The 23,351-nt window shown below is 44.3% G+C and overlaps 1 protein-coding gene across 1 annotated transcript in view; it reads right to left on the bottom strand.

Annotated features, from left to right (window-relative positions):
* The window catches only part of VAPB (VAMP associated protein B and C), a 44,077-nt gene extending 30,634 nt beyond the window's left edge, over nt 1–13,443 (bottom strand). Inside the window, exon 1 of the mRNA XM_083619174.1 lies at nt 13,239–13,443. Coding sequence (XP_083475300.1) covers nt 13,239–13,296 — 58 coding nt within the window. The 5' untranslated portion in view covers nt 13,297–13,443. The remainder of the gene's footprint in view (nt 1–13,238) is intronic.
* Nucleotides 13,444–23,351: the final 9,908 nt, after the last annotated feature.

Below are 23,351 nucleotides of genomic sequence, written 5' to 3'. Positions count from 1 at the left end.
ATTAAGTGCATACTACCACCTCTGAATGAATGGTAGGTATTCAGGCAAGCTGCAATTCGTATTAGTGAAATCTACGGTGGTGGCTTGCATTAAGATACTTCCTCCCCTTTGGAACGAGGGGCTTCATTAGCCAAGCATGCAAGGCAAGGTGGGTAGATGGCAGAGAAGGGCCCACAATCTAGTTTTGTGTTGGACAACCCAGGTCAGGGTTTCCCAAACTTGGGTCTCCAGATCTTTTTGGACTACAACTCCCATCATCCCTAGCTAGCAGGACCAATGGTCAGGGAAGGTGGGAATTGTAGTCCAAAAGCAGCTGGAGACCCAGGTTTAGGAAACCCTGGCCTAGGCTATAGTTGTTTATTGCTGGGAGCAAGTCGGAACTCTGTCTAATATCCAGGATGTCACTTCTTAAGAGTGCATGAGGCTCGCTTTTCATATATTACTATTAACGTATATACCTTCCTGTCCCAACACTGGACCCCAAGTTGGCCAACAACCAAATTAAAATCCAGCTTTTAAACTCCTGCTGAAAACTTTTCCATTATGTCAGGTTTATGCAGGCAATTAAGAACATATATTTCCAAAAAAGTTAACAGGTGTCTGTTTTTAACTGTTTATATAGTTTCAAAATTTTACGGTTCTATGCGCTGTTGTTGTAAACTACCTTGTTATCTTTTATGAATATTTTTAATAAAATAAAATAGAGTTATGTCTTCACGATTAAGAAACTGTGTGCACTCTTTGAAAGTCTGACACACTTGCAAACAGGGTGTCGGTGTCTACATTCCAATGTGATACTTATGGAAGGCAGATTTGAGTTGTGCATAAAATATAATTGAGACTGCACATGCAATCAGAGATGGCTGAACTCTCTTACAAGGAAAGAAACAAGCCCTATACAGTGGTACCTTGGTTTACAACCAGAATTCGTTCCGGAGGTCTGTTTGTAAACCAAAACAGGTTGTAACCCAAGGTGCACTTTCGCCAATGGGGCCTCCAAAATAAAATAAAATAAAATAAAATTGTTCGTAATCCGAAGAAGAAGAAGAAGAAGAAGAAGAAGAAGAAGAAGAAGAAGAGGAGGAGGAGGAGGAGGAGGAGGAGGGTTTGGGTTGTAATCCAAAATGTATGCAAACCAGACTGTTTGTAAGCCAAGGTACCACTGTACTGTTAAGAGCCTGATTCTGCAACCTTTTGCAACTTTCTGCATCTTCATACATTCAGCTGAAGCAGAATTTATGTATTCACCAGGCCAATGAGATTTTATAAATGGGGCACTCAAGCCCTCCCTCCAATAACTAGAAATGTTATTTCATCCCACTGCATGCTTCTAAGCTGTCACACTACCTATTGCCCTGAACGCTTTCAAGCCTATCCACAAGTAATTGCAAGAATTAGGCGCTAGCTTCTTCCTTTCACAAAGCTGGAGAACTACCTAGAACTTCACTGTTGTTTCTACCATAAACACCTCTTTGAAAAGCATTTAAGATGTTGCTATAAACATCCTCTGAGCACAGAAAGCTGGCCTACTTAGGCTTTCAAGCCCTGCAGAAACTGGAAATTATGAAGTGTTTTTATGGTATTCAAATTTCAGCTTTCCCGCCTTCCCCATAATAAAACAGAACTGCAACCAGGAACATGCTGTTAAGTGTGTAATTGTTTCCAAGAAGTTTAAAACGAAGTCTAATTTATGGCAGGGGCACTAGAGTCCTCCAGCAAATTCTTGTTGCACAAACCGCATGTGTGCGAGGGAAAAAACAGGGGGCTCAAAGTGATAGCACAAAAGAAATACTTGATGTGACTCTCAGAGAATGCATCACAATAAGGATTCTGTCAACTGAGCAGAACTTATCAGCCGTATGACATACCTGTTGTCTGAATCCAATCTTAAGATTCTGCTACACAATCTAATTTCTGAAGGATGACACAGCTGCAATTCCCCAAGGCAGACAATTGTGCCTTTTAAAAAACGTTAAGCTAATGGACAAAAAATGTCTTCAACGTTTTGTCATTTCTGTGACAATCCCATTATCTGACAATATATATTTGATTTTGAATATTCATGGTAAGCAACAGAAGGTTTCTTGTCAATCTCAGGTAGGAAGAAGCAGTTGGTGAGAGAACAAACTGCAACTTTTTCCGTATTGCCTCGTTAGAAGACAAGCTTCTGGCATGGCATTTGGCACTCAAAGACTGTTCTAGCACGTTCTACGCAAAACCTTTGTATTAGACCCGGCCAAATTAAACGAGAAGCAAGTGATGTTGCAGTATTCAGAACTGTTTGTTTTGGAACACAACCACTAAAGTCGACAGGATGATTCCAGAGGAAATGAACCACACTCACTGGGTATTTAGACATTTTACCCAAAGATGTGGAACCAGGGAGGGCAAAAGAAATGTTAGAAACTCAGATATCTAACCTAGGCGCCAAATGGCTCCTAAAACGAAGGTTGCAGTTGCCAAAACAGAATGTCTAGCTGCCATTTTGGGGCAAGAAGGCTCTAAAGTCTTATTTTTCAAATGATGGACTGACTGTGATTGATTCTCACTTAAACATCTGGATAGTTCAGATGACAACTTTGAGCTAGGTTAAGACATTTGAGAACTTAAAGAAGAAAAGTCACTTGATCCAGGGACAGTCCATATATATATTGGCCTATTCCGACCTCTTTTCCTTAATAGTGACAGCTCCTGCTCTCAGGCTGCATAGAAAAAGCAATTTTGTTCCAGAAATTCATTCTGATTGTGCAGATAAAATATAACTGATAGAATTCTACAGGATGTGGTATAGTGGTACCTCTGGTAACGAACTTAATTCGGTCCGGAGGTCCGTTCTTAACCTGAGGTACCATTTTAGCCAATGGGGCCTCCCGCCGCCACGCGATTTCTGTTCTCATCCTGAGGTAAAGTTTTTAACCTGAGGTACAACTTCCAGGTTAGCAGAGTCTGTAACCCGAAGTGTTTGTAACCCAAGGTGTTTGTAACCTGAGGTACCACTGTATTAGCATGTGAAAACAGTTCAGATCCAATGATCTCCAGATGGTGGAGATGTCAGGCGATGTCCTGGCGCCCAAAGATCTTCACTTGGACACAAGTAGTTGAAAGCCGGGTTCAAAATGCGCCTGGCTAATTTCGAACACTGGGCAAAAGGTAGGGAGCTGTAGTGACAGACTGCTGGATGGTTTGCAGGAGATAAACATGAGGTTTCTAGTTCCCAACTGTTTACCAACAGCAACAAAAACATGATCCCCTCTGCACCGAACTAAGCTGGGCTGTTAAAATCTTGAACCTCTAATAATTCTAATGTCCTCACTCCAGTGCATGGTTCATGGAGCACAGCTAGTTACGGATTCCAGCCCATCTCCCACCAGTTTGCATGTTGGCCTACCCCCAGAGCCATTATTTAGGTTGCACAAATCTGGTGTCTGCCCCACACCCAACAGCCTGCGCACAGCCACAGACAGAATCAATTCAAACAGCATTACTCACCCCAAAACTGACAAAAACCAATTACTGATTTTCCTTTGCCAAAGAATCCCACACACAGACTCTATAGACATTCACACTCCATGGGTGGGGTGACTTCTCAGCCCTTTCCTGCTTTCATTCAGGACAAAAATGCAAAAAACTACCCCAAATTAAAATGGTCAAGTAAGCAGATCACAACCCAAAGAGAGGGACAAGGAAAATACTGAACACTTCCATCCCCGGAGCATTGCAGCTTTAACATTAGACTATTGTTTGATGTTGCCAAGCCATGTTGGACGTGTCTGTGAAGACACTCTACTTCTTCAATTATGTTATATCTATCCAACCAACCAACCACCCATCCAAACGGTACTCTCTGGGGCTGACAGATTTGGGGGTGGCCCCAACCACAGTCATATGCAGGCAAAATCTGAAGCACGCAAACAGAAAATTGGGGGTAAACACCCATAAAATGCTTGCATGCTATTAACAGAAAGACCCTAGCTTGGGAAGAAGCTACAGAGTATAATGTAACGTTTGTACTGCATCTCCTGCTGGTGACCATTTAACACACCTGGCAACAAAAGATGTGAACCCCAAGTGACAAACGAGCCTGGGTAGATTAAACCTGCCCAAATTCAGATCAATAGATGCAAAGCTGAAGGTGACATGATAAAAAATATATGAGATGGGGGCTATATAAATATTTTATAAACAAATAAAATACAAATAAATGGACCATGCAATTTTATGTTAGAAGCCAACCAAATCTTAACAAGTCCCCGGTCTCATGAATCTAAATTATCCACAAAGGAGGCTGTAAAGCTTTCACTTGGCTGTATTTCTTTGTGGTCAAAATCGAAGGCATCTCAAAATGTTTGATTCTGCAGTCATGCCATAGGTCAAACCAGAAACTGTACCCTGGCTGCTGCCCTAAGCACACCTAAAATAGGGTTGTGCATTAGATTCTGATAAACCCCATTCTCCCAATAAATAGTTATGGACGCTTACTTAAAAAATAATAAATCAAAACTTTCATAAAAGCCTTTTTGGTATACTGATGTAAATGATTAATCAAATCATTTTAAAAGAACAGTAGATCTAACCTAAAGGGAATTTCTCCCAGCACCTCTGAAACCCAGATACTAAAAATGCTAATAATTTCATTATTTATACCCTGCCCATCTGGCTGGGTTGCCCCAGCCACAAATACTACATATTTGTTTACAATTTTGTATGACAAATCAGAGTTAGCTGCTTCAGTTGTATTTTCTGCAAGTTTTACTATGCTAGATTTTTTAAAAATCTTTTTTTGCAATAATGTACTCTCTACCATATTTACTAAAATGCAACCACATCAAGAAGATCTCCTAAAAATTAAGTTTATCAAAGAGAATGGACTCTTCGGAACACTGCAATTTTCTGAATTCTGCAACTGAAATACCCTGCTGCAACCTAAGTGCTCTGGACTACAAGGCCCATGAGGCTCCGCCAACTCCAGAATCACATGGCCATGCTGAACAGATGTTGTCGTTAAAGCAGCAAGTGTACCTGAAATAATAATGTACTAGTCTCCTTTTACCCTTGGCTGCAATTCTGTCCCCTTTCTGTTATCTCCCTTATGTCAATTTCTAGATCAGAGGCGGCCATGGTGGGGCAATGCAGAGGATGTTGGACTATGACTTTCATTAGTCCTAGCCAGCAAGGCCATAGTCCAAGAACACCAGCATGGCACCACCTTGCTCTAATCTAGATTGCTAGCCCCTTGGGGCAGGGACCAGAGTTCTTTGTAAAGCACCATGTCCATGTTCCATGAGCAGAGTTACAATCTTCCTTAAAGGCTGTTGATGAAATCTGGGTGTTAAGAGTAAAGTAAGGTAAAGGTAAAGGGACCCCTGACCATTTGGTCCAGTCGTGACTGACTCTGGGGTTGCGGCGCTCATCTCGTTTACTGACCAAGGGAGCCGGCGTACAGCTTCCGGGTCATGTGGCCAGCATGACTAAGCCGCTTCTGGCGAACCAGAGCAGCGCATGGAAACACCGTTTACCTTCCCGCCGGAGTGGTACCTATTTATCTACTTGCACTTTGACGTGCTTTCGAACTGCTAGGTTGGCAGGAGCGGGGACCGAGCAACAGGAGCTCACCCCGTCGCGGGGGTTCGAACCGCCGACCTTCTGATCGGCAAGTATTAGGCTCTGTGGGCTAACCCACAGCGCCACCCGCATCCCCTGTGAGTAAAGTAGAGCCCATTAAATCAATTGACTCATGAGAGCTCCAACTAACTTCACTGAGCTCAATGGGCTTACTCAATCTGACTTAGTCAGAAACTACCCTTAATCTTTAACTAATTTCTGGGTGTAGCCAAATACTACTCTTAATCTATAGTTAAATTGCTACGTATCCTGACACCCAGCAGACTGAGGGCCATTTTATACATTCTGGAGAATCAAATGGTATAGCTTTTCTGGGGCTGTAATACTTTGAGCTGTGGGTGAGGGAGGAATTTCGAATGCTCTGCCCTCCCCATCGAAAAACTCCCTAAACACAGGTATGTCAGGGAGAAGCGTAGGATGACCCAGTCTTACAACATTCACAGGAGGAGCGTTCCAATATGCAATTTCTGGCCTGAAGTGTTATGAAGCAGGAGAAGCTTTGCTACTTGATATTCCTCAAGGTATAAAGTGGAAGGAATAGTACACCCATTTATCCTTTGTGCAGGATTCCACCCCCCCCCCGCCAACTCATCATCAATGGTTGGTTTACCTTTAACATCAGGGGGAAGGATTAAAAAACCCAACCAATACTACTGATTAGACGACCCTGCTAAAAATGCAACACTCAAGACTCTGCTTATTTTCGTTCACCCAGGAAAGTTTAGTCAAGGAGGGTCTCCAGCTGTTTTTTGGACTAAAACTCCCATCATCCCTAGCTAGCAGAACCCGTGGTCAGGGATGATGGGAATTGTAGTCCAAAAGCAACTGGAGACCCAAGTTTGGGAAACCCTAGTTTAGACATTTTTGCTTTGTGAAACTGATGGGAGGTGGAAAGAGCCATGCTTACTTTCTCTGCTAAGCAGAAAATTTTAGAACCCGTTTCAGTTCTACATTCAATGACAAGCAATAGCTTGGAAGGAGCACTGCTAAGCCTCAAGCTATTTCTGAAACACCATGCTTGATCTGGGAAAGAAAAGGCTGTTGGCAAGAGAGATATATATATATATATATATATATATATATATATATAAAATCCCAGGTTGAATGTTTAAAGCCCCCCCCCCTTTGAAGGCAATGAGCTAAATCTCCAGACAGTGAGGTTAACATATCCACTCAAAACAGGTATTTGTGCTCCACAAGTATTGACACCGCCAACTGTAGAACCCCAAGAAATTTAAGTCTTCTAAAGCCACAACCCACCGGAATGTCTCTCTTAAGCCAGCTATAGAAGTGAACATGCTCTCAGTAGAAAAAGATTGTGCCATTAAATGAAAAGCAAAAAGCAAATCTGACCTAAAGCTGCACAAAGGATGCATTTCAAAGGAAGTAGTGCTGGCAAGTAATGGAAAATTCATGTTCAGCATGCAGAAAACCTCAGGTACCATCCACAGCAGTTTCAGGTACAGCTGAGACAGCCCTCATTCTGAAACCGTGGAAAGATCCTGCCCAAACAGTGCAACAAGGCTGAGCTAAATGGACCAATGGTCTAACTCTCTGGGCCACACTCTCAGAATAAAGATTTGCTCCAGCCACACCGAATGTTTTTATTGATAAGATTGGAAAACATAAGATTGGAAAACAAAAAGAAACAACTCCCAGCAGTGCTTGGTTTCGAAAAGGTATCCATCCATATCCAAACAAAAAAAAAATATTTTGATACTATACTATACCATACCACACTGAAATGTTTAAATGTTTTACTGAAGCTTCCTGCTACACTTCCCATCATCTCCTGTCACAACCCATGAGAACCTCTGTCCTAACCTGTTTATGAACAGAAAAGAAAATTGGTTAAAATAGCTTCACCACAGATCTTTGTTTACTGCCTATCTAATTCCATTTGGGGCATGTTTCATCTACATGAACAGGAAGAGGATCTGGTGCTGTTCTGATAGTTGCACATCAGAATTAGCAGAAAGAAGCTCCAATCCCTGCTGAATCATCTCCCGGGTTTTTTCTAGTTAACATTCTTCCATCTCCACTGCGTGCATGGAATAAACTTTAGGTCTTGGTATCTGACAGCTTAATGCTTGCTCTTGATTAAGCAGAAAGACATTTAGCCAGTGATTTCAACGGAAGGCAGCAAAGAGAAATAGCAGCCATATGATAAACTGTCCTAATAAAAATAGCAAACAATTGCATAATCCAAGCTTTTTCCAATTCTAGTAAAAACCCACTTGGGAAAACCCACTTGGAGGAAAGATGAAGAGGTTATGCCAAAGGATCAAAGGCTGTGCCAATTTTCTCCTCTCTCTCCTCCCATCATGCAGGTTTCAGTCAGTCATGTGCAATTGAAATAAGCTAATGTGCTCCCACTGAACTTACAGAACTTTCAGCAAACTAGCTCATCATACTATGGTAGAACACGACAATTTTCAACAAAGAACACATGTCTCAGGAGAGCCTGCCTCCTCCGTTTTTCAGGATGAATGAGAGCCTAGTAAACCTGGAACTGCTACATGGTGCGTTATTCTTTGATGAGGAACACTGCATATTAAGCAAAGGTAACACAAGAAGTTTGGGGATGTACAACTAAGGATGAGGCTCTGTGCCACACCTGGAATACAATGTCTCCTACAACCCAGGAAAAGAAGAGGTAGGAATCTTCAGTCATACAACTGGAACTCAGGTGTTCTCAAAGTAATAACCACTCCAGTCTGCCCAAACAGGAAAATCACAGCCTCACCACCACCTATGGAAATACCAGCCTGCAATCATTTCCAATAAGAGCTAACAGCTCTTCTACAACCTGCTGACAATGGTTGCGTACCAGTTGCCTATCAACAGGGTGGAAGAAAATTATCTTCCAATTTACAAAATATTCTGTGACATTATCATCCAGCAGCAATTATTCATTGCCAAAGGTTGGCACGCAAACAGCTATGTGCAAGCCTATGCTGCCTTGTCAAGGATAGGAGATGTGGTCCAACTGCATCTGGAAGGCCACACGTCACTCAGCCTTGAACTAGACGCAGCTGTTCACTTTACCTCCATGTCAGGAAGACCTTCCCCCTGTTTCAACTTCTGCATGTGAGCTACTAAAAAGCACAGGAGCAGGACAAGCAGAAGGAACAACTTAGCAACCCTATTCACAGGTCTCTGTACTTATCCAAGGAACTAGCAACTTGAACCATCAGAGAGAATCACCCTGCTCGTTAACGTAACTGCTAGTCTCGAGAGCAAGATTTGTTTTCTCTTCCGGCTCACTTCTAATGTATCTTAACCAGAACCTCAAGTGTGTTCAAGGGCTTCCAATGGTACTTGCTGTGCTTTTCTCTCTGCATGCAACGCAGACATAAGCAGACAAGTTTGCAGCAGGCTGTTTGGTGGAAGCACAGGACCATATTCTCTGTGGTGGCACCTAGACTTTGGAATGCCCTCACTTGTGTGGGTCAAGAAGTGAACAGAGTCAGTAGCCAGCTCTAAATACTTCTTAAAGACACTTAAGTTTATCCCAAGCTTTCATGGCTTCCGATTCCTAACTCGTAGAACTTATTTTTTTTCTTTTGGTGCACTGTTCACTTTTTGTCTATGGCCTACAGTTTTTAAAAAAGTTTTATTTGATTATTGCAATTACCGTAATTTTTGCTCTATAAGACTCACTTTTTCCCTCCTAAAAAGTAAGGGGAAATGTGTGTGCGTCTTATGGGGTGAACGCAGGCTGTGCAGCTATCCCAGAAGCCAGAACAGCAAGAGGGATTACTGCTTTCACTGTGCAGCGATCCCTCTTGCTGTTCTGGCTTCTGAGATTCAGAATTATTTTTTTCTTGTTTTCCTTCTCCAAAAACTAGGTGCGTCTTGTGGTCTGGTGCGTCTTATAGAGCGAAAAATACGGTATATGAATTTTAATTATATTTTATGCCAATCACTGAAGAGGGTTTTTATATGTGTGTATTAAGCAGTTTATGAATTAAACTTTATGGAATCCATCAATAACTGCACTGCCATTCAGAAAACATCTTGCAATGCAGAACCCGGTGCCTCCCCAAGAGATTCTGAAAGTACAACTTCTTCTGACCTTACAGGTACCAAGAGGAAAATAGGGACTGTCTACAAACCTGTAGGAGAAGGAACAGAAGAGGCTTCCTTATACTGAATCAGGCCACCGGTCCATCAAGTTTAGTACTGTCTACAATGACTGGGAGATCCCCAGGGATTCAGGCAGAAGTTTCTCCCTGAAGATGACAAATACTGAACATGCATGCAAAATGTAATATGCTCTAGCAAACTCTCCTCCCTGTAAGAAGCTTCTTCACAGCTCCCAGAGCACCCTAATTCTGTCTTCTGCATTCTTAATTCCTGCCCGAGCAAGACTTGAGTAAAGACTTGTTGGCCACCCAAGCACCTATATATTTAGTGATGCCACCTAGGAAACCTGAATCACTTTTCCAGCTCTCATTCCCTTGGAGTCTCAAGCCCTTTTTCTCCTCTTATTATTTATTTACTGCACTGTTTTGCAATTAGGACAGAAGTACCTGCTGAAGCACTGGTGACATCTGCCTCAAAGATATGCAGCAATCCTAAGCATTCTTACTTAGAGAAGCCAGATTAAATCCATCCTTCTAAAATTGAATGTGTGGGTGCAAATCTAAACAAATATGCATAGCGTAATAATGTTCACTTCTTCTTCTATGTTACAGAGTTGAGTGCTTTGGCTTGCAGTAACGACATGTTTTTGCTTACTCTTTTTTTACCCCCAGTAAACAGCAGTTTATTTCCAGCAGAGAACACAGCTTATATATCATGGAAGTGTATGAGGTCTCACCTATTTAATTTTTATACCTCCCAAAGTTAAAAACAAGGCCTGAAACTAAATTAGAAAAAATGTACTGTCAATACATGAGAAGGCACTATGACTGTACACAGTGTCAGCGAAGTATGAATTCCTCTCTACAGCATATCTGCACAGATAAAAGTCACAGTCCATTACTTGATTAACAGCAGAGTAATGGGATTACTTTAGAGTAAGCAGGCTGAGAACTTGGGGAAAGCCTATATCTATATATAAGAAGCAATTTGAGTAGAGGGGCTGCTGCACTTTATTTCTGCTGCATCTCTCCTCAGCACTAATACATGGCAGGTGCTATCAACTGCCCATCTATAGTTACATAGGACAAACAGGGCAAATATCTATAGAAGAAAATAAATGTGCCAGAAACAACAACAGAAAAAAACCAGTTTTTTAATATCCCAGGAAATTTTATTTCTGTTGCCAAGGTCAAAGTAAAAATAAAAAGGGTGGATACAGCATGGGATTGGAGTTCCTTTGCCAGTTTCACTCAACTCAAACAGGCCTTAATCATCATTTAGGGTGGTTGTCTTACTAGAGACGGCCATGAGATCATGAACAAATTAAGCTCTAACCCAGAATTATTGGGTATGCTGGCCTTCAGGGTCTGAACCTTATTTACTTCAATTGAGTGCCTAATGAGTCATAGAAAGATGGTATCTCCAAGTTCAGTGTGTGTTTATTTTTAATCTCACCTTACACCAAGAGTTCCCTCACATATTCATTAGATCTGTGCGCACACAAGTGTGCCTATATGGACATGCCATGTTTAATGAAGCAGGATTGAGTCTGGACTTGCCTCCACAATTAAACCAGCGTTTTCATATTCCTCAGATACATATTATAATGGCTGCTGTCTCACATGCATATGTACCGCTGATGTTTCATCCACATGTTTATAACTGAATTGCAGCTTTCAGTAAAGTGACAACTCTTTTCCTGCAAGGAGACCAAGTATGTGCATGAGGCAATTAGACAAAACAATTCGACCTATTTCCAAATACATGTTTAACTGCAACATCATGTATGTACGTTTGCTCCGAAGTTCAACTGAATTCAGTTGGACTTAGTCCCAAATAAGCATGCATGCACTTATTTAGGACTTACTCCTAAGTAAAGGTGGAGTCTGGAAACAGGAGCAACCCCACTGCAAGCAGAAACGTTTCTGATCCACTTTATAAATAAGTCTGCTGGTTGCTGCTGTGTAATCTCACCGTATTGTATTACCAGCAGCCCTGTCCATGAAAACATCAGTGTTTGATTTCTAAAGTATAAACCCGGTATAACACCCTGAATCAGAGGCACGTATTAAAAGGCCTCTCTTTAGTTAGGATTCCAAAAACAGCAGATGTTTTTATCTTAACATGCAAAAGGGGAAAAAGGAGGAGTCAGCCGTTTACTGTTACACACTGGGCCAAAGGTCTTTGAATTTATTGCCACACAAAGTGAAACCCGTTCCACACTTTCAGGCAGCTGTAAGGTTGCCGCAGGCAGTTAAAAGCAATGTGACTCAACCCCAGCAAGATAAAAATTCCAATTGTCATTCAGCTACCATCAATTGACAACAGATGCCCACGCAGACTCACCTGGGACTCACTGGCCACAGTGGGGCTTCTGAGTAAGCATGCACAGGATTGCGCCCTAAACCTTTAATCTGTTGCAAATGTTAGGCATGCTTGCTTGACTCCTACTGAACTCAATGGGACTTATTTCCGAGTGAACGTAATTGGGATCAGGCCGATCAACGCACCCAGCGCTAGCCAGCTACCTTACAAGTGTGACACGTCATGAAGCGCTATTTGTTGCTGCTGTGCTGCTTCTTCACATCCACAGCACACGCTTCCCTGGGGAGCCGACCTCACCGTCCTGACCCCCACCAGCGCGCGATTGTGCAACACCCGTAATTGCATTTACAAGTTTGCAAATGTTTGTTTTTCGTAAGAATCGGGGAGCCTGTCAAGTTTCCCGAGACGGATCTTCTGTGCCTTTCTGCAAACGCAGATCAGCCCCGTCATTGCCGCCGTCAACGAGGGATTCGTAGGCCCCCGCCCAAACCAAGGATCGAGAGATGTTTCCCCCATTGCACCGCGGAGCATCTACAAGCTTAAAACTGGGGGAATATATCCCATTCTGATCCCTCTTGGGGCGATCGATCCCTCTCGGCTGCTCCCGCTTCTGAAAGGCTGCTGCGCCTGGCAAAGGTTTTTCTTCCCCGGGCATCCAGGGATCCAAGCGGAGGAGAGGCCAGGGCCCGAGCAGGCCCGAGCACAGGGGGAAAGCGCAAATGCAAGAAAAACACCCCTCTCTCCGCCTTCTTTTGCACCCGAAGGAGAGAGACGCTTCGAGGGCTCCCTTCGCATCCCCAGCGCCCCGAGCGAGGGAGGATTGCGCAGCAGCAGCAGCCGGGCGATGCCGGCGCCCTGGGGACCCCGGGGAGGCGAAGGCGCGCCCGCCGCGCGCGGGTCCCTTCCTCGACCACGAAGGGCATTTCAGCAAGCCCTGCGAGCTGAGCGCGGCCGCCGCTGCTGCTGCTGCCCAACCCCGGCGGCCCCCGGAAAATGGCTGCCGCTGGAGCTGAGCCCTTTCTGGCAAAGCGGCTGCAGCAGAGCGCGCCGCCGGAGGAGCCACCTTGCCTTTCCGTTTCAGAAAATGAATAATAATAGTAATAAAAGGGGGGAAGGAAACAGGCGGGGGGAGGAAGGGGAAGGCGAGGAAGCGTCGCATGGCTGCTGCATGGGCGGCCGCCCCCTCCCCGCGCCCTCCTTACCTTTGAATTTCAGCTCGTGCTGCGGTTCCAGACTCAGGACCTGCTCGGTTTTCGCCATGTTGTTGCCGCTGCTGCTGCTGCCGCTCCTCCTCCTCGGCGGTGGAGGCACCAAGCAGGGTTGGAGAGGGAACAGCAATATATATATATTATATATATGAGATATATATATTTATATAAGGTTGCGATTTGGAGGCGAAGGGGAAGGAGAAGAATGGACACACGCCAGGGACGCACCCGCGGCTGGTTGGGTAAGAGCTGCTTCCTTAGAGGAGCCTGGGCAGGGAAATAAGCGCGGAGGAGGGAGGTGGCGGCGGCGGCGGCGGCTCCGGTTCTAGGGCGGAGGGAGGTGGGGGCGAGAGGCGGCAGCACCCACCGGAGGCTGTTGCACACAGCGAGGGGAATAAGCCGCCGCGCGCGCCCCCAACGCGCACACTCGCTCGCTCGCTCGCCGACGCTGCTGCTGCTGCTGCTTCCCTCCCTGGCAAGGAGGCGGGGAGGACGATGCAGCAATGGCAAAGGGGGAGGGCGGAGAGGGAAGCTGCAAGCTGACGTCTCCAGCCGGCACGGGCGGAGTGGCGGGGGGGGGGGGGGAGGCGGCAGCAAGAGGCAAACCCAGCGCTCGGGGAGGCGAAAGGAACGGCGCGCGTCATGCTGGGCGGGGCTTAAAAGGGAGCCGGGAGGAGGCGAGGGCGCACGCGCCGCGGAGGAAGCGCGCAAGGAGCCGCGCGGGGGGCGGGGGAACGGGGAACAGGGGCAGAGGGTTTACTCGGGAGAAAGCAGTAGGGGGCCCAGCTGGCATTCGAGTAAATGAGCATAAGCATTGCACACTTTGGGTTTTGTTACATACTCTGGACAATAGGGAGGCGTCCTATGCCATTATTATTATTATTATTATTATTATTATTATTATTATTATTATTTAAAACTGCTCCTATCCAAGAGCCTGTATAGAGTCTTTAAGTGGATGGTTTTCCCAGTAGTGATGTATGGAAGTGAGAGCTGGACCATAAAGAAGGCTGATCGCCGAAGAATTGATGCTTTTGAATTATGGTGCTGGAGGAGACTCTTGAGAGTCCCATGGACTGCAAGAAGATCAAACCTCTCCATTCTGAAGGAAATCAGCCCTGAGTGCTCACTGGAAGGACAGATCCTGAAGCTGAGGCTCCAGTACTTTGGCCCCCTCATGAGAAGAGAAGACTCCCTGGAAAAGACCCTGATGTTGGGGAAAATGGAGGGCACAGAGGACAAGATGGTTGGACAGTGTTCTTGAAGCTACCAGCATGAGTCTGACCAAACTGCGAGAGGCAGTGGAAGATAGGAGTGCCTAGAGTGCTCTGGTCCATGGGGTCACGAAGAGTTGGACACGACTAAACGACTAAACAACAACAACAACCTATTGGTAGGAGAAAATAACAGGCCAACCAGAGAATATTAAGAAGCAAAGCGACTAGTAAGCCAGATCTTTATTAAACTGTTGCAAAAGGGTCCCCACTTACCACACGTAGGAGGAAGAAGGGACCCAGAACAATGCTGTGCAAGCCCTTACATAGACTTCTGCAGTGCTTTTTATATGCACGGCCACACACACACGTTTGGGGTACTCTCATTTTCCTACTCATAAACTGCTTCTGGCGCAACAGGACACCGTGGCGGAAACCAGAGCACATGGAAACGCTGTTTACCTTCCCACTGGAGCGGTACCTATTTATCTACCTGTACTGGTGTGCTTTCGAACTGCTAGGTTGGCAGGAGCTGGGACAGAGAAACGGGAGCTCACCCTGTTGCTGGGATTTGAACCACTGATCTTCCGATTGTCAAGCCCAAGAAACGCTGTGGTCTAACCAGCATTTCGAATTGTGCCTGGAAATGGGTCCGTAGCTAGTGAAGCTGTTTCAACAAGGGAGTGACATGCTCTCTGTAATTGGCCCCAGTCTCCATTCTGGCTGCAAGATTCTGGATCAGCTGAAGCTTCCGAACACATCACATAGACGTAGCGAAGGCATGTGACACCATGGCCAGATCCTGCATCCCAAGGAGCTGGTGCAGTAAAGCACTGTGCAAACTGGTGGAATAGTGATGATGATAATATCACAGAAGCAACTTTGCCTTAAAAAAATTCCTCACCCCCCAAAAAAACCTTTGAAGTTTCAGGCCTTAACTAGGAGATGAACTGGAGCCTTCAATCATAGTATATTAAATGAAATAGAAAATACCATTTACAACAAGGCGCCATGCTCCTTATTCTATTCAGAAGAAAAGCAATATATTTTATTCCTTCCGTCTCGTGGCAGCTTTATCACACCCATTTATTTTCCTGCCTAGTTTTGCAGAGGAGAGGTTGCAAAACCAGATTCTTAGAATGATTTGGGTTTTCCTTGTTTCCTAAATGATTGGCCATTGCTGGTGAAGTTAATTACAATGTCCCGTCGCCATTTCCTGTAGGAACAAACTCGGAAGTTTGCCTATCAAGTTGGAGGCGAAACTGGGCCAGTGGTTTCTGTATTCTCAGAGGAACAATTTGGGGGGACCCCCCTGAACCCTAGAATTTAATAAATGGTAGGGTTTTCATTATTTGGGATGCGAAGGGAGAAATACAAGCTGCACGGGTATTCCTTGGCTAGCCTATGCAAAGCGACCTGGCCAAGCTAGGGCCATTAAGAAACAACAGAGGGCTGTTGAGAGCTTGCCAGGGCAACTGGTTCTGAGGTGACAGGAAAAGAGAGTTTTTAGCAAGGGTTGCTGGGAAGAAGAAAGACTGGAATCTAGGGATATTCTGGGATCAAATCAGAAGCCGGGATGGCTTTCGTAATTCAGGCACTGTTTCTGGAAAATCAGAACCCTTGGAGGATATGCTACAGACTGTCTGAAGCCCTGAACCAAAGCACAATACAGTGGTACCTCGGGTTAAGTACTTAATTCATTCCGGAGGTCCGTACTTAACCTGAAACTGTTCTTAACCTGAAGCACCACTTTAGCTAATGGAGCCTCCTGCTGCTGCCGGAGCACAATTTCTGTTCTCATTCCTGAAGCAAAGTTCTTAACCTGAAGCAATATTTTTGCGTTAGCGGAGTCTGTAACCTGAAACATATGTAACCTGAAGCGTATGTAACCCGAGGTACCACTATACTGTGGAGACGCGCTGCAAGCTTATGTTTCAGAGCCCACGTCATAAATAAACCTCAGCTTTTAACCAAGGTCTAGAAGACTATTTCATTTTCTAGTGCAATGTGATGTATAAAAATAGCTACTGGTCTTAAAGATATTTGAATGCAATTGGGCTCATTTAGTATGGGAGCCATGTTTTTTCAGAACTGGCTGCAAACAGAATTAAAGCAGTGATTTCATATGGCACATAATGTAAGTGCGATGTTACTCATCCGTGCCCAGCCCCATGGCTCAGAAACATCCTGTTACAGGTCTTCCTTCCCCTCCTCCAGAGAGATTTATTATTGTTATTATGCTGGCCTTTGGAATTACAAACACACTTGTGTGACGCTGTGACCTGGCAAGTGCTCCCTCCCTATGTACAGGATGTTAGCGTGACACAAAAAATCACTGTGGGAAGGGCAAACAATTTCCCTGATAAAATCGAACAGTTCATAGCTGTCACAGGAAAAGCTTGAAGCACACCATCTGATGGGGGAAATTTCACACATACCTCCAACATTTCCCTAATGAAAATAGGGATGTCCCATTCCACAATATTTCAGTATTTATACGCCAGACATCTTACCATAGCTGTCAACTTATAGATTTGAAAATAAGGGACCAGCAGCCTCAAAAATAAGGGATCAGCAGCCAAAATAAGGGATTTTTTGGGCACAGGTATGTTCAACTTCTGAGCCCCACCGAGCCAAAGGCAGAAAGCCCAGCCAGCAGCCAAACAAAGCCTCAAGTGGTGGTTCCCACAGTGCAGCAACCCAGCAAAGGGGATGCAGCAAGGGAAACCACCGTCATCTCTCCGCTGGGAAGCACTGAGCAAAGGCGAGTCCCCAGGCAACGCGGCCGATTTGATCGGCACAAGGCATGCAAGCTCCACCCCCCAGTCGTTCTTAGACTCCTTATTGGGTGAGCAACGCAGCCAAGCAACACAGTTGGAGCCTCCCTCCTCCCTGGCCTGCAGGGAGGGAGGGAGAGGAGCTGCGCCCTTTGAAACCCGGGAAATTTAAGGAACATCATCAATAAAGGACAGCAGCGGGACACGGCGCTGGGATAAGGGACTTTCCCACCAAATAAGGGACGGTTGACAGCTATGCATCTTACTGGGTTGCCCCAGCCATTCTGGGCAGCTTCCAACATATATAGAAACACAATAAAACATTTTTAAAAACCCTTCCCTATACAGGATTGCCTTCAGACAGCTGGGGGTGTGTGTTTGTGGGTGTGTGTGGTTGAAATAACTCCATACCCTCCAACATTTCTTGAATGGAAATAGGGAGGTCCTAAGGTAAAGTGGGATGTTCCAGGTTGAAATCAGAAACAGGGACTGCTTCTCTAAATTAGGGACATCCCTGGAAAATAGGGACACTTGGAGGGTCTGTTCTTCCCGCCCAGGATGCCCTCTGCCTGCCCCATATCTGGTGCACCACGCAGGGCCGGGCCTCAGCTGTGGTAGCTTCTCCAGCAGCTGCTCTGAGCTGCCCAAGGGAGGTGACCGGCACCAGCCTCCTAACCATAGATGCTCATTTGCCATGGGCTTTAGGAAACATTAACATCTTTTGTGTGCTAAATATCAGACTCTGATCAGGCATCACTTTAAGGCAGGGGTGCCCAAACTTTTTTCAAAGAGGGCCAGATGCAGTGAACATGTGTGAGGGCCGACCAAAGTTGTTAGGATTCTGTTGAGCTTCTTTTTATGCCAAAGTTGTTGAGTTTTTTCTAGGATTTTACCCCAGGACATGTACTGCCACGGGGGCTGGATTAAATCGACTGGCAGGCCGGATTAGGCCCCCAAAACGGACTTTGGACATGCCTGCTTTAAGGCAAAGCCTAGGTGATAGTCTGTTAATAACAATCAGATAGTAAACCCACAACACTATTTTAAAAATCTAGCTTTGAAAAAAATGATCGGTTCAACATTCTCTGCTATCCAAGAACCTCCCTTGCTTTATTTTGTCTTGTGATTATATTTACTGGGACCTCTTTCCAGCATGAAAATAAAACATACCTGATTTTATCTACCACACGACAGCAGTCTTTCCACTGCTGAATGTCTTCCATTTGTTTCAGTAGTTCAAAGGTCCCTCATGGTCAAGGAAATGAATGGTGGTTGCACAGCTGTTTTGATCAATAAATCCTGCCCCCACCCCCGCAATACACCATGACAAAATTGGACTTTTCATTGCTCTTCAAGCCAGAAAGCTGCCGTTCTACAACACTGGATATTTATTGCTTTGTAATGCAAGTAGGGAACTTGTTCTGGAAAGCAACGAGATATTAACAGGACAGTTGTTTCTACGATGAAGCAGTTTGGAAGAATGTTTGATGGCTCCTTGCAGAGCAAATGCCGACTTAATGAAATTGTCAACGGGACACATTTCTACTGGATACCCTTTGGTTTGGTTGTCATCCCTCAAGGCATTCGGCTTTATTGGTGTGGGAGCTGTTCACTTCTAATAATATTTTATAGCCAGGTCCTAAGATCTGCTGGGCCAGCAATCTGTGCCTGAGATGGGGGTGTAGGATGCACTGCTGAAATATTTCAAGCGACATAATAGTTTGCAAACAAATATTTTAAGCCTATCACCATAGTTGAAAATAAAAATATTATGGTTTACTAATAACTTTCTGCGGTGCATGCTGTAAATAAAGTTATCTATCTAATCTAGTCATCTATATCCTATACCATTACATGCTAGTGGCCAAGAAACCAAAGCTTGGGCTCTGAAGAGGATACACAATCTACTCTTTTCACACAAGACACCGAGGGCACCAAGGGCTAGTGTCAGGGACTGGATGAGGAGTGGTGGGAGATTTCAGATGGAGAACCCGCGCGCCCCCATGGAAGTCCCAGAGGAGGAAGGCTCAGAGCCAGGTGGGACACTGCGGACAGGTCAGAGGATGAATTGGGGGCAGAATAGTTGGATGCTGCAGAAGCAACAGGCTTGAGTGAGAGAGAAGAGCCAGAGGCAGGAATCAGTTCAGACTTGGACATGAAGCTGGGAAGGAAGGGCCAGAGGCTTCAGAAGCATCCACAGAGCTTGCCTTTCTGACTGTAGTAAGTTCCCCTCCCCACATGTCTCCAAGGACATGAAGAACCTTGCGTGTAGCAGAACAAAGGGCTTGGTTCCTCCCAGGTGTAGCTTAAGGCTGCTGGGGAAACATCCGGCTGGAGGGGAGACTTAGCAGGAAGTAGGAGGCACAGATATAGTCCGTCCTGGCAACTGTGTTATTGGGGGCCAGCCTTGCATTGACACTTCTCTGCTTGTATGCTGTTTTCTTGAATAAAGAATCCAGGAAGAACTTTCTGACAGCAAGAGTTGTTTGATAGTGGAAAGGTCTCCCTTGGGAGGTTGTGGACTCTCCTTCCTTGGGAGCTTTTAAAGCAGAGGTTGGATGGCCATCTGTCATGGATGCTTTAGCTGAGATTCCTGCATTGCAGGGGGTTGGACTAGATGACCCTTAGGTCCCTTCCAACTCAACAATTCTATGGTTTTTCATATGGAAATTCCAGAGAAGCAGACATGTTAGCTAAATGCTCAGCTGAGTGACAAGACAAGTATTATTACTGCTTGTTATCAACCACCTCCACTAGCCTGACTATTACCTCTGATTTCATCAAGAGATGGCAACTATATGGTTGTGGCAAACACAGATCCACACTCCTGAAAGAATGGTGGCTGATTAATGCCTTGAGGTCACTTATATGGATATCTCTGTCCATGTATCACTCTTATCAGTGACTGCCTGTGATATCAAGACTATAGACTCTCAGGTATTTGGATTCAAGGCAGGATGATCAATCATTGACCACTGGGGAAGTTTATACACTTTCGCGTCTGAACTGAAGCCTTTTAGAGGGTCTCTAAATCAAATCTGAAACATTCAGCAGGAATAGAGACAATCACCAAGCCTCTGGTTGTTTGTGGCTGTTGTCAAGGGAACTAATTCAACTTGCATCTTTGGTTTAAAGAATTAACATATTATGATGATCTGCAATCTAATGCAGCTCTCCCACCCCAGGGAAGAAGTTTGCAGAAACAAAATCAAGCTACATCCGGAGGGGGGATGGAGTTATACACAACTAACTGGGTAGTAATAATAAATTTGTAGCCCACCCATCTGACTGGATTGCCCCAGCCACTCTAAGCACTCAAAGGACTTGGATGACTGTTTGTAAAATTTTATAAGGGTTGTGTGCATTTTGTGTGTGCGTGTGTTTTATAGTACTTCTCTTCCTATTGTGAATTTTTGGGGTCACAGCTTTAACCCTATATAAGGTGGGCTTAAAGAAACAAGTTAGGGACACTGCATTGTGATTTCTTTCCAATTCCATACAGAAAGTTGTCTAATTTATTCTTTTTATTAAGTAAACAACACAGGCTCCAATTGCACAAGCAGCAGACAAAATCAAACCTCCTGTCTATCTTGCATACCCACCAACATTTCTTTGATGAAAATAGGGGTGTCCTGTTCCATTATTATTATCTTACCCATCTGACTGGGTTGCCCCAGCCACTCTGGGCAGCTTCCAACATATATAAAAACATAATTAAACATAAAAAAAAATCTTCCCCGTACAGGGCTGCCTTCAGATGCCTTCTAAAGGTTGTATATTTACTTACATCCTTGGCTTTGGGGGTCACATAACCTCATACACTCCAACATTTCTCCGATAAAATAGGGATGTCCTAAGGAAAAGTGGAACATTCCAGGATCAAATCAGAAACCGGGATGGCTTCTGTAAATCTAGGACTGCCCCTGGAAAATAGGGACATGTGGAGAGTCTGATCTTGGCAAATTCCAAAAGCAACAGCTGAATTTCAGGAGGGTTGGAAGGTAGCAGAATAACCCCAGATTAAGCAAAACAAGGTTCAAAAAGGAGCAGACACTTACCTAGCTAGGGTCCTCTCCAGTGAGATGAGTTGCTCAAATGGAATACCATGACCTGGAGCCTTTATAAAGTCCGATGGAGCCAGATTGGTGTTTTGGGCCAGCTGACTTGGGATGCAAGCTTTGTGTCCATCTCAGGGTGGGGGTGGATTGGATAGAAGTGACCCTCTACCTTGCTCTGCTGGCCTGGGCTCATTGACACAGAGATCCTCATTCCACCTGCCGAGTGTCTGGGCATGGGGAGTATCGCTAGCAGTAGCCCATTGAAACCCCCAAAATGTGGTGTTCCAAGGGAGCGCGATTGAGGCAGCTGGATCCTCACTCTCTTAATAAGCAAGGTTAGAATCAAACAACCGTGCCATAGAATAGAATCATGGAGTTGGAAGTTCCTCCCCTCTATCATCTCCAGGCCAGAACTGTGTTGCTAAAAAGCTGTTTACTCTGTACTTTCTAAAACTGCTCAGATAGTTGTATTTTCTCCAGTAAGCATCTCACTAAGATGTGAAATTTTGGTGTACTCAGCATATACTGCTGGGGACTATATATGTTGCTATGTCAGTGTAGAAGGAAATGGAGTAGGTCACAGACCTTTAAAAGCAAGTAAATCACAGCGTGAACCCAGCATTCTGAAATGCTTGGCTGTAAAGTATACTGCTGCTGGCACTGGCCATAAAGCATCATATTCTTCGGTCTGACACCCTATGTGAATCACAAACATCTTCATACGGGTTCATCTGACTTCAGGCTGAAAGGGGAAGGCATTGTATGCTTGCTAAAGGGGGGGAAAACCAATAGGGACTAAAGGATTAAGTAAAAATGAACTGATGAAATTGATGAAAGAGAGAGCGCAAAACTACAATATATTAAAATAAATTATTAAGGTTAAAAAAAAAAAGGTTGGAAGGATTTGCTGAAATGAAAATTTTTGAACTAGAATACAAAAATGGGAGGTGTGAGGAGGTCAAGGAAATAAGTAAAAGAAGAAAGTTATGTAAAGGTTTAACTTGCTTTTCTTTTTTTCTTTTCTTTTTTTCCTTTTCTAAATGATTTTTGTACTTTTTCTGTCTTTTGTATTTCTTTTTTTTTTGTAACCTTCAAACTCTGAATAAATATTATTTAAAAAAGAAAAGAAAAACCAATAGGGACTACGAAATTGCACAGGCATTGGATGGAGGCGATGCAATGCAATGTCCTTAAATGAGTGTGGAGATTTACTTTTTGCAATGCATTTATAGAGCACCATTATTTTTTTTGAATGCACAAGAATGGTGAGTTTTGTAGTCTTGTTTCTGAAAGGGGGAGGGAACAGCCCTACCTTTGTTTCCCTGCGGAACGAAATAATGAACGCAGAAAAGATCTTGCTAAGACAGAAGGCCAAGATACTAAATTCTGGCACCAAATCAATCATGATAAAGCCATTGGGAACAGAAATGCCCCCTTCCAATTTTAGTTTTTGTTGCGAGGAAGCTTATAACAAGATAAAGAAAATAAGTAATTTTGTTTAGTTTACTGGCCCATCATATCCTTTAAGACAAGATACCAACAGAGCATAAAGCCCATTCAAATTGCAGTTTTAAATTCACATTCTGAATAAAAGCCAGATTGAACAGTTCAGTGTTGCTGAGACTTGGATTTTCACTCACGCATTCATTCATGCATTCAATAACAATTGAAATCTTTGATTTTCACTGTAAATATAGCATGGAACAGAAGGGCAAATTCATTTCACCTTCAGTTCTGATCAGATTTTGACCTCTCTGCAACCAAAATAAATAAAAAAAAAAGTCAGGGAGTTGCTGTTCATAGATCAGTATTTGGATACCTGAATACTTTTTCAGCAGTTAGTTTATAGTACAGGTCAGCCTTTTGCAATCTTGGATCCCCAGATGTTGTCATACTACAATTCCCATCATCTCTAGCTAGCAGGACCAGTGGTCAGGAGTGATGGGAGTTGTAGTCCAACATCAGGGGACCCAAGGTTGATAAAGGCTGGTATATATTAACATGGAACATATAGCCTCTTGTGAATGACACGATACCTGGTCTAATCATTGCCCACAA

The sequence above is a fragment of the Podarcis filfolensis genome (genome assembly GCF_964270895.1).
Source record: "Podarcis filfolensis genome assembly, chromosome: 6".
In the NCBI taxonomy this organism is placed as follows: Eukaryota; Metazoa; Chordata; class Lepidosauria; order Squamata; family Lacertidae; genus Podarcis; species Podarcis filfolensis.
This window is presented reverse-complemented; position numbering and strand designations above follow the sequence as displayed.